Source organism: Nothobranchius furzeri, chromosome 2 (assembly GCF_043380555.1).
Source record: "Nothobranchius furzeri strain GRZ-AD chromosome 2, NfurGRZ-RIMD1, whole genome shotgun sequence".
Taxonomy (NCBI): Eukaryota; Metazoa; Chordata; class Actinopteri; order Cyprinodontiformes; family Nothobranchiidae; genus Nothobranchius; species Nothobranchius furzeri.
The window spans coordinates 24,110,199-24,122,310 of record NC_091742.1 but is presented as its reverse complement, the minus strand read 5'-3'; the positions used below and the strand labels follow the sequence as shown (position 1 = coordinate 24,122,310).

Genomic DNA, 12,112 nt, shown 5'->3' with positions numbered 1-12,112 from the left:
GAGTCTCATGTTATGTTGTGTTGTCTGAAGTCTGTTGCACATATGTTGAGGTGTTTTTTGCAGAGCAAAGCTGCCCTCCTGGTGGAGGGTAACTCTGAAGTGCCTTTTTTCCCTCCACCTGAACCACTCCTCATGTTACTCTCTTATCTCTATTAAGGTAGCGCGACTCAGGGTTGTGAATGACCACAGTCACCAATTCTTGTCATGTGTCTTGCTCATGTATGTCTGATCTCTGAATTGTGTGTACTGAAACTCTTAATTTCTCTCTGGGATTAATAAAGTATTGATTGATTGATTGCTTATTGTTATTAATGGTATGCACACACCTCACTTCTGATTGGCTAAAAGAACATGTTCCGCCATGTTAAAAAGTCACTATCACTAAGACAGTTTGTTCTCTCGCCATGCTAAAAAATAAAAAATAAAACACATTACTGTGGGTGGGCGTGAGCCAAGATGGGTGAGGCTAATTTATAGAGTGACATCACAGTGTGAGGATTTTCAAATCCTAGTATTTCTCCATTTATTTTCCAACAGAAGCTAAAGCAGGATATAGGTGTAGAAGACTGTTTTCATGTTCAGCCTGCAAAACCTCAGAGTGACAGAAAGAGTTCAGAAAAAAAAATTCAGTCAACTACTCCTTTAAAGCCATAAAAAATACATTTTTTTCACTTCTCGAAAGATGCTGGTAGTAGATAATCCATCAAGTCACACGTATTGACATAATCTACATAGATAAGAAATTGCATCTCTGCAATAAACATTTTTTGACAATTACCAGATGCTTTACACTGAAACCGTGTGTGATTTCCTGTCTAGCCCGTAACCTGTGGAAATTGATGCATCTTAGAAACAGGTCATGGCATAGACCTGATCCTATCTTTAGCTTCTGCTTCTGGGGCGTGCCTGAAATGTTTGTGCCACCGCCAGTTTGGATCAACCTTATAGATTATAATGGATTCTAGTCAAAGCCGCGACATTACGCCGCCATTCCTTGCCATTAATACCTCTACTGTGGTTTTGGCTTGGCTCAATATTCTTTGTGTTAAGTTTGTGTTAAGTGTGTTAAGTTGCAAACTGACAAATGTGCTAAAAATAACACTTTGCTTGAACAGCCTCTTCTTTTTCAGTGTGAGACAGACATGGAATATCAAGGTCAAGGCTGACAAAACTCCAACTTTCCTAGCTGGAATTCTGACTCCTTGGAGTTACCTGTTGATTTTTTTTTCAACTTGAAAGATAGAAATGTCAGCTTCTGAGAGTAAATACAACGGAGCACATTTACTGCGTTACGGCGTAGCAAATCTGTCTGATTGTAGCAATAAGTGTGATGCAAGGTTGAGTATGCCAGCCATTAGTTTGACATGTAAAATGTGTCACGATGCCAATCACGAAGCTCCACGATCCAATAATCTAAAACGATTTTCTTGCAAAATTTTTCTTGAAAAGAACTTTATATCAGCCCACTGATGGGCTTTCCAGTGTTTTAGGCTTATTATCCATGTGTTTGAATAACAGCAATGTAATCAAATTAAATCAATCAAATGTACTTTATTAATCCCTGAGGGAAATTAGAGTTTCAGTACACACAATTCAGGGATCCTGTTTCCCCCAGCGAGAGCAGCCATCTACGGCGCTCAGCCACTGTAGCCACAGGTGGGAGGGAGATCTCGGGAGAAGCGCAGAGCACATTGACTCCTGCAGGTTGATGACCTCGCCAGGCTGAAGTCCACCAATCCGAAGGCGGGGGTGGGGGGTGGGGGATCGGATTGTCACTGCATCTGTCTGCATTCCTTCGTGGGGGTTTGTTGCTAGCCTGTCAAGGCTACCAGGGCGTCAGATTCGGATAACAAGAATTTGTTTGAGTCAGGCTGAGATAATTTTCCTCTCTGCCTTCAGTCTTTAAACTGATCATTCCAGTCCTTCGGTGAAGCCATTTTGGGTTTTTAAACCTGTCCATACCGTCCGGTGACCCTCTCCGAGATGACATACATTTTGCGCATTAATACCGGTATCGCACAACACTGTCCAGCTTACGATTCACCTCGAGTAACGTCTTAGTCTGTGAGGTCTCCACACGGACGGTGCTTTCCGTGGGTGTGGGTCGCCCTCCAATCGCTCCTGTCTTCCCAAATTTCCAGAAAACCAGATATCCTCCCACTCCAATCAGGAGAAATCCAGTGATCATCAGGCCGAATATCCACACGTCTTTGTTCTAACGTGTTCTTAATACTGGTTTTATTTTATTTTTTTTCCTTGCTTTTGCTTTTTCATCACAGCCTCCGTTGTGTCTCCTCCTGCCCTTGGCACAAAATAAAAGCTAATTGCTTGTCAGTAAAATAACAGGGCTGTTTCTGCTTGTGAAAGACATAGATGTCATTCAGGTCAGCAGCTCCCCTTGGGACGGTGATTAGGTGAAATTAGAGGGATGCTACCGTCGCTCGTGGCTGACAACCTGATAGGTGTCTTCTCCTGTAACTTCATCAATTCAGGTACGAAGGTTGAAATACATCAAAGCCAAGACAATACAGGCAAACTAGCTTTGGTTAAAGAGCTGACGATTGGCCTCAAATGTGTGTGTGTGTGTGTGTGTGTGTGTGTGTGTGTGTGTGTGTGTGTGTGTGTGTGTGTGTGTGTGTGTGTGTGTGTGTGTGTGTGTGTGTGTGTGTGTGTGTGTGTGTGTGTGTGTGTGTGTGTGTGTGAAGCTAGAGTGGAGTAACGCACATTTTCAAACAGGTGCTGCTTTTTGGTGGGAGGGGAGTATACATGAAAGGATTGAGCTGGAGTTTGATGTGATAATGAAGTGTCTTCTTTAGTTTTCCATCAGCTGTTTTGTTCAAACCACTCACCTGCATCTATTTGTCCAACTAATGTTTTGGTAGGCTTCTACTACTTGCTGCTCCTGAGGTGGGAATAACATCTTCTTCATGTTTTGTTCGAGCTTTTCTCACTTTGAAGCTTGAAACAGTTGGCGATGAACAGGGCGTTGTAGCTTTTTATGCTCATGTAACTGAGCATTTGCACATCGGTGTATTGTGCTGCCCTTACCAACCCCACGTTGTCATATCAGAGAAACCCAGAGATTTGAGACTAGTCATGGTTGGTGGAGGTGAGCAGGAGTGATGCTACGGTTAGCGCACTGGAGCGTTTAGCTGTGCACGGGAAGATTTACCGGCCCGTGAAGCCATAAACCTGCAATTACAAACCCTAACATCTCTGGCACAGGCAGCCCATACAACACAGTTCTCCTCTGGGCTCAAGGATTTAAGCCTCACAATCAGTCAAGCGTGACTTAAGAAGCTAATTGCACAAGAGTGACACACATACTCGCACAACATCCTCACGGGAGGAAGACGGGTGTTGGAGGTGGAATTTTGTTTGAAATTCATCAAATTTTAATCCAGTGCATGCATTTCCATATTTCCATTTTTAGCTCTACGCTTCTAGCATACACTTCCTCTCTGCATATAATTTTGGATCTATTTATAGCACCAACCACTTCTTACCTAACACTCACAGAGGAATATGTTCCCTTTCTTGTCGCCACAGCCCTCCTATCAGGTCTGGTATTCAAAGACACGTGTCTCATGGTAGATGGGCTGTCAATGAATCACGCCGTTTCTGCCACAGCTGGTAAATTGACTGGTTGAAGCAGGAAACAGATGAGACAGAAGCCAGGCGGAGTCAGAGATAAGATTCAGGATTCATACTCTCCCCCGCCTCTCTATAATGAATCAGTGTATATACTTAGAGCAATCTGCTCATCTAAAACTACCCTGCAATTGCTCTGTCTTCTCTGCAGTGCCCCACCAACACTGCCACTTGCACCTCCCCTATTTTTCCTAACCACCCTCTCAGAAAAAGGTAATTGCTCTTACCTGAGACACTGTAATGGATGCTGGAAGAAGTATTGACCGCTGTTGGGTTTTGATTAAGGGGCTGTAGGGCAGAACACGTCTTTAATGAAACTGACGAATCAGCATTCTCTTGGCTGGTGCATCAAGGACTGGATGCTGTGCTCTGTGACCAACAGGCACCTTGATTAGCCCCTGATTCCAAGCGAATCCAAGGATGTGCCAAAGCTATTGAATTAAAAGCAATAAACGTGTCCATTAATATGACCTAACCTGGTTTATGTAAATGTTCTCTGGAGGCTTTAGAATCATTAAAGATGTGGGCATTTGCTCATGGTAAGCTCTCTGCACATATTCACAAACAAACTCAACCATTCATCTTGTTGCTCACAGGCTGAAACACTAAGACACTCATTAATAAACTCAATCCCCTTCATATGCAGAAGGTCAGCTTTTATCAGTTACATTTTTAGCATGAGGGATCACTCGCATTAACTTCTCATCTTCTTCTTTTATTGCCTTTTTGCTCCAGTTAAAAACTGATTGCATCTCGGACAGAGATGAAAGGGAAACAGCTAGCTGTTCTTTGAGCATGCAAATGGACATAATCTACAAGGCGAGTATTAGCATTCTAAAAGACAGCACGGCTATGATGAACACCATTTGCCAAGGCTTAATGCGATAGCCGGGTAAGATGATTAACTGTGAATCCATTTGATCAACCACAAGCGCTTTCTCAAACAACCAGCTGCCTGGTGTTTGGGTAAAACTTCCCTCGGATCTGTTGGGGAATGGATGGATGTGTCAAATCAGAGTCTCTAAGTCAGAATGGAAGCCAGACAAACAGTGTGCTTTGAAGTGATGGACATCAGACATGATTGTGTGTGTACTATTTGTCATCCTCTCTCTTGTTTAAACCTCACAATAGAGTACAACTTGAAACTCAAAGCAACTCGGTTTGCCTGAGAAGCTGGCGTGCCCTGGGGCTGCATCCTATTGACTTAAGTAGTTTAGGTAGTGGGCCTCTTCACCTTGTTTTTGCACATCGACCCCAACGTGCATGCTGATAACTGGCTCTCCAAATGTGATGAAATTTCTCATTCTTTCATTTTGACCTTTATCCTCAATACAACAGCATTACTTGTTGTATTTGTATTCCCAGATATTAGAAAATTTACTATACCTTATCATGCCATATGGCCAGTGGAACTATGGTTTTTCATTGACACCTATCTCCTCTGTGTGTCTGGTTTTCTGACAGACCTAGATGACCCTGTGGTTACAGTGCACCAGAGTACAGGAGAGGCCAAGGAGCAGTTCTATTATGAGAAGACTGTGTTCCTACGCTGTGTGGCCAATTCCAACCCGCCTGTCCGGTATAGCTGGCACCGTGGGAGAGAGGTCCTGACGCAAGGCTCGGACAAAGGCGTGGAGATCTATGAGCCCTTTTTCACACAGGTAAGACAGAGGCAAAATGGCATAGAAATACATTATGTGTATATATGGGGGGGAAATAAATAAATAAATTATATATATATATATATATATATCCCAGAATGCAACACATAATCACGTGTGATCCATATATATATGTGCCGTGTGTGTGTGTGTGTGTGTGTGTGTGTGTAATGCCTAAAGTTATTGCACGTTTATTCCAAGTAGCCTAGTTATGGTGTTTTACTTTTTCTCTGCTGTGTTTTTGAGTGAGTGTATATACATATTGTGTGAATGCATATAAAATATGTGTGAAAATGTGTAATGAATATGTAAAAATTAGCTCACGCATTAACAGATATTTGCTTGTAGAACTTTTGTGAACACTTCTAAATATTTCCTGAAGTCATCCAAGAGGGTTTACGTTTGCTAAAGGAATGTGAAACTATCAGCTTAGCCTAAACTTAGAAGTAGACAAATGAGTTGTTCGGATAAATAATAAGCTAGCATTTTATGCCAACAACTTATAACAACTACCACTGACCACACTCAGGTGTGTCTCTCTCACTTTTTTAATATTTAGGATATTTATGCTGGTCACAGTCTGATATTATCATTATAATCACATTCATGCCAAAGTCAAGAATATAATTTAGACTTTGATACTTAAAATACATTAACAAAATGTTTATTGTCAATTTGCCTTATTATATGCTCAAAAATGAAGTTGTCATTTGAGTTGAACATGGTTCATTATGCCCTACATCCTTTTTTAAACTTACACCTGACCTTTAAATTTATTCATGAAGTTATTCCTTCATCAAATCTGGTAGCCTGAAAAGCCATCCTATATATGTAGGCCTATCAGGAAGTGCTCTGGAGTGGTTATCCTCTTATAAGTTTCACTCTCTTGGAACCATGCTCCATATCCCACAGGAAGTCGGCCATTTTGGTCCAGGTATGCCATTAATCTTTGCACACTTCAAAGGTACGTCAACCCCACAGCGCCCTTTTGACCTATTGCCTTTATACTTTGGCTGAATACGCTTAAGACATAGCGGGGAAAACTGAACCTACAGATTTTCTTAAAGTCTAACAGTGTAGGCGTGGCTAAACCTCAAACATTGATCTTTCACCACACGATGTTTTCCTCTCAAAGCTCCCAAATCGACTCCTTTAACCTAATCAACAGCAATCTCTGGCAAATAGCAGTAGACATGTTGGGGTGACTTGGTGTCTAATACTGGTAGGTTTCAAATAAGGGCAGCGCTTTGGGGGCATGGCAAATTTTGACATCATGCCATAGAATTACATTTGCCTCTCATTTCCTCAGCTGTGATGTTATCGGTACAGCAGTTCAGCTGATCGCTACAAATCCAAACCTCAATAGGTATTAACATGAAAGTCTGGTGGGTGATGCATAGTTTTTGCACTAGCGCCCTCTAGGTCCATTGAAAATGTCAGCCCCAAGTCATCCATTGACTGAGGATTGTGAAATTTTGTACAGTTATGTAGTGTCTTAGGACCTACAAAAAAGTCTCTTGGAGCCATGCTCCATATCCCACAGGAAGTCGGCCATTTTGGTCCAATTGCGCTACAGATTCTCTTTAGGAGCTGCAATTTTTTGCTAATGTAAAACCTTTATAGTGGGAACTGAGCAAAGCATTACAGACTGTTTAATAGAAGGTGGGTTATTGTCCCACCTAGTAATGAGTTACAGCGTTTGTTGGCAGGCTAGGAGGAAAGGTTGAGTCAGATTGAGGTAACAGCTCACAGTTATCGTGGTTGAACGCACGTTGAGGCGTCTGGCGCACATTGGCACTTGTGTGCCATCGGTCGCTGGGCGGTGGGTTGGGGGAGCGTAGGGGATGGGGTGGAGGGGGTGCGGAGGAAGGGAGAGCTGCTTCACTGCGAGGGCCAAACAACGCTGCTTGCAACTTTAGTTATTCTTCCTATTGTTGAAAATGTTTGCTCTTGTGATGCGCCTCGTGATTTTTATCTTGAGAGGAGCTGTATAAAATATGTTATAAAAGATTATCTCCACATGCTATTGGACAATGAACAACGCAACATACTCACCATTATGGATGTCAGTCAATGGAGCAGTTCACATTACACCGCCAAAGAAGTCGCATCTTTTTTCTAAACAGAGGCGTTAAGTACCTCTATCTGTAGATCACATCTAAATGGTCCAAAGTTGATGCAGAAGCCATTTTAAAATGCATCATGCTGCTCACCAAAATGATAGAGCCGAACAAGATAGCCAAAAATGTCCGTTATGCAGAGCTGCGGCGGCAATAAGCTGTTGTTGGTACTCTAGTCTTGTGTCTTTCATAAGCCATTATCCAAGCCATTAATAGTGCTGATTTTGTCCACATACCAGTCACTGATGTCTTTATTTGTATATTATGTATCCTTTTAGGGATTTTAACATACTGTTGAACACATCCTTTCTTCCAAAACTGCTTCTTCTCTGCAACATACTGTTGATTTTTACAGTTTGTATACACTCGTAAGTAGGGATGTGTATCGGTGAAATTGTGGCGATACAATACGTATTACGATACAGGGGAGTCGATACAATATATCACGATATATTGCGATACATTCAGTCAGACGATATTGGCGATTTTCTAGTCTAAATTTATTATAGGAAAATTCAATAAACAGTACAAACTGATACTTAACATGTTTAACCATAACAGAGGGACTTACATTTCAATGGTGGAAACAAAACCTATTATGCACTGCTGCCAGCTAGTGGTCGGCATTTGAATTGCACCACAAGAAAAGAAAATACACAAATGTTTCCATGTAAAATCTTCCAAAAATTAGCTACGCAACTTTTGAATATCGATACATTTTTGCACACAAAAATATCACAATATATTGCAATATCGATATTTTCGATACACAGCTTTTGAATATCGACAAAATATCGCAGGGGAAAATATCACGACATATTGCCGTAATCGACATTTTCTTACATCCCTACTAGTAAGGCCATCGACTTGTCTGCACAAATCCCAGAATGCAACACATAATCATGTGTGATCCAGAGCCCTAATTACTTTAAATCGCACATATTTAGGTAAGAGCTGAAGTATTTACACCACAAACAATGACGAGCTCGGTCTGCAGTTGTTGGAGGAAACAATGAAACATTGTTCACCCACAGTCAGTCACAATTTCTTCTTAACAAATCAAAACATCCTACAAAGTGAACATACTGCATGAATAAAAGACTAATTACAGTTGCTTTATTTTCATTAATCTGTTGGTGTAGAGAACAAAAAGTGTTATTTGTTGTAAAAGCCCACCTCACGCTCAACTGCCCTCACAATGGCACAATAAAACTTGTCCTAATTAACCCTCTGAATAGATACAGAAGCTTCCACAAACCCATTTTCATGGTTTACATGCATATTGAGTGACTAGATTTCCTTTACAGTGTGGAAATTGAGAAGCTTTGTTCCAAAGGGATTTTCTGCAGCCAACAAAGAACTGATTGAGACTGTTTTCTCGCTTGAGAGTGAATTGTAGCTTTTGAATTGATTGAGTTGAATGTAATTTGCATTCGGCATCTGCAAGAATGCAAATCAATGACTTAAGAAAAAAGAACAAATGGGCATAAGATTTAAAGAAAGAGAAGTAAAACTGATGTTTGGCCAAATGGGCAAAGATGGCTAGAAACTAATGAAGTGGGTGCGGGAGAGAAGAGAAGCTGCACAACTCACTTCCAAATACAAACTCTTCCCTTTCTGCTCCTCTTTGTAGCTTTTTCTCCTTTCCGTTTGCTTCCCTATTGCCCTCTATTAGAGCAGTAATTGGGTCTGAAAATTATAGCACGACCTAAAATTCAGAGATTCAGATTGTGTAGGACCAAAACCTCAAATAAATCCTGGCTAGTAATTTGCTCACACAAAGATGCTATTTTTCCAACCATATATCTGAACATTCCTAAAAAATCTGCAGACAAAAGACATGATATGTCATAACAGACCATAATAAAAAGCCACAGGGTCAAGTCGAGTCCAATGTTCTCCATTTGGGTCTCCGTTTAGTCAGGGGGATTTGTTGTTAAAACAGACTTTATTCCTCCCTCCTGCCATGATTCTTCATTCAAGTTTTGCTTGTGCCCCTTTTTTTTAATCCAGGCTTGCAAATGTTTTATATTCCCAGTGATGTTGTAGAAATGCAGCGGTGGCAGTTCAAACTGGTTACAACAATAAAATCACTGCCCCCAGATGTGGGTTTGTCTGTAAAAAAAGGCCTCCTCTTTCTGCTGTCACTAAAGGCTGATTCACGCTTCTCTGTCAGCTCTGCAAGGGACAGACACGCATGGATTGACGGAAATGTTTTGCTCTCATACTTCTCCGTCTCCTGGGGAGCGTTACAAAGCAATTCCCCAGCAGGACAACAGAGGGCGTAGCGGAGTTCTGTGGTATCCTGTCATGTATCTGGTCCAAGATAGTGTGTTCATATTGTGTTTTTTTTGTATATAAGAGACTTTTTAGCACTGACATATTTGTCTCTCATCCTCCTCCACCTCTTCATGGGCTCGCTACCTCTAAACCCATGTTTCCTGGCATTTCCGTCCACAAATAAAATGCTTGCTGCGCATCTTTTCACTCCTCCAGTCACGGGGGAATTAAACGTTCATATTTTAGTTTTTTTTCGCAAGGTATTCAAGCTTCTCCGTGTCTGCCGCTAGTTATTCTCGGCTCTCTTTATGTTTTTGAGGGCGCAATGACGGCGCTGTAGATGATAGCGGTGCCCTGACCAAGAACAAGAAGAAGAAGAAGAAAGTATCATCTATAGCGCCTCTCAAGATAAAAATCACGAGGCGCTTCACAAAAACAAAAAATGTAAAAATATAAAAAATAATTTATAAAATGGTTAAAATTTTTTTTGGAGCAAACCAATCACAAGCTTGCGTTCTCCATCTCGTTCGACAGATGTTTAAAAAAGTGGGCTCGACTCGGTACGTACTGGCGTGCCTGCTGGGGCCCTACGCGAGGACGGATGATGGCGTTGCGTATCTCTGCACTGACATTGACGGAGTAGCATGAATCAGCCTTTACATTCTTTCACACGAAGTGCCAGAGAACAGCACAATTATCAAAGACATATTTCATCCATTTCCTCCTGTCTCTGCTTTTATTGAGATTCATACTTTGTATTTTTTCATCACGATGTGAATGTAGAGGGCTTTGGGGAATTTATTAGATGTGGAATGAGAGAAACCTGAACTTTTAAATCAAATGTAAATTTTATGGTGCCACTTTTCAATTTCTTTTCCATAAAAGGTTTAACAGTTTTAATGAATTCTTTACATGTTTAGGGTTATGGTTAGTTATTCCAATAGTTATTCTCTTCAGAAGTTTGTGTTAAGTTATGAATAAATATTACTTTGCTTCTTTTTTGATGGATTCTTGAAATGCCTCATTTTTGGTTTTAGTTCAGCAGGATTTTCTCAGGATTTTTGTTGAAATAGGTATGTAACATTAAACTGAGGATGGTGTAAATGTTCATAATTATAAATGATGAACTGTGGCTAATTTAAGAGATTGGAGCTGTTGGAGTTCTTCCAACCACAATCACGGGTTAATCAAGTTAATAGAAAATGATTCTTTAACAGCAATCTTATTTACTGTATTTCGTGTTAAATTATTTTTGTCTGTTACTGGAAATAGCTTCCTGTTTGTGTTAGCATACCAAAATGTTCAAACATCATTTTAGCATCAACACCCAAACGTTGGAGAGAAAATACAATTATCCTCCAAGAGAAAAACACGTTTTCTTTCTTTCTTTTCTCCTCCACGAGAAAGAACTTGTTTAAACTGAGCTGCTGCAGTCTTTTTATCTTAAACTCCGTGTAGCAATTTAAACATATTAATTACAACCAATAAGATGTGATGTCAGAAGATTCTAGGGTTCTTAGATTCTTTAGGGAACATAAACACACTTCGTACTAATTCAGACAGAGTCAAGTATATAGTTTATAAAATTAATTTAATTATTTTTCCTAAACTAATAATTTATACATGACATATGTAAGGTTATGAAGTTCATGGTTTTCAACTCCATACAGCTGGCCCCTGGGCACAATAACACCGTGTAGAAAAACCAAGGTCGGGTTGTTCCTCAGACTGTTTACATTCCAGGAGAAGAGTCCGAAGGAGAAGAAGAAGCTTTACCTAATCAAAGTACTTTATTTGTGATTAAAATTATTAAGCAAAACAGATGTTGATCAACAATAATCAAGTGAATGATCTGTGAAATAAATATGTCATGAATTATGTTTTATGAAACCAGGACTACGGTGCAGACATACTGATCCTCATCTCCATAGAAATGCATGACACATTGTTCCAACCAATCAGAGCTTTCGGCTGCCGCAGGAGAATCTGGTGTTGACTTCAAGTGTCCAATCTACTTTACTGAAACTTATCAACAATTCAGAGATATAAAACAAGGCAACGCCATTTTAAGTCAGTTCCATCTTGACTTCAGTTCTGTTCACCATCATCCTAAAGACAAGCGCAGCCTGGCCGGATGCGTTTTCTTTAAACTAAGAACTGTGAAACGGGAGATTTTCGTCGTTTAACAACCAGACGACGTCCTTTCAAAATAAGAGCACCTGCTGACGCCGCTGAACGGTACCGGGGTCAACCCTCCAGACGGGCTTTGAAACGTTGTGATCGCTGCACCGACAGCTCCACCGTACATCCGAGGTTTCCAGACCTGGCAATTCCTGATCTACTTGGGAGACCCCACTGGGTACGTACACGGCAAAATAGCGGCTCATGTCATCACTTTAT

The 12,112-nt window shown here is 40.8% G+C and overlaps 1 protein-coding gene across 5 annotated transcripts in view; it reads left to right on the top strand.

The window, feature by feature from the left end:
- Positions 1-12,112, top strand: part of LOC107378081 (MAM domain-containing glycosylphosphatidylinositol anchor protein 2) — a 342,732-nt gene that overhangs the window by 165,802 nt on the left and 164,818 nt on the right. For all 5 annotated transcript variants that reach the window (XM_070545140.1, XM_054748447.2, XM_054748448.2 and 2 more), the window contains exon 4: positions 5,116-5,312. In XM_070545140.1, coding sequence (XP_070401241.1) covers positions 5,116-5,312 — 197 coding nt within the window. The remainder of the gene's footprint in view (positions 1-5,115; positions 5,313-12,112) is intronic.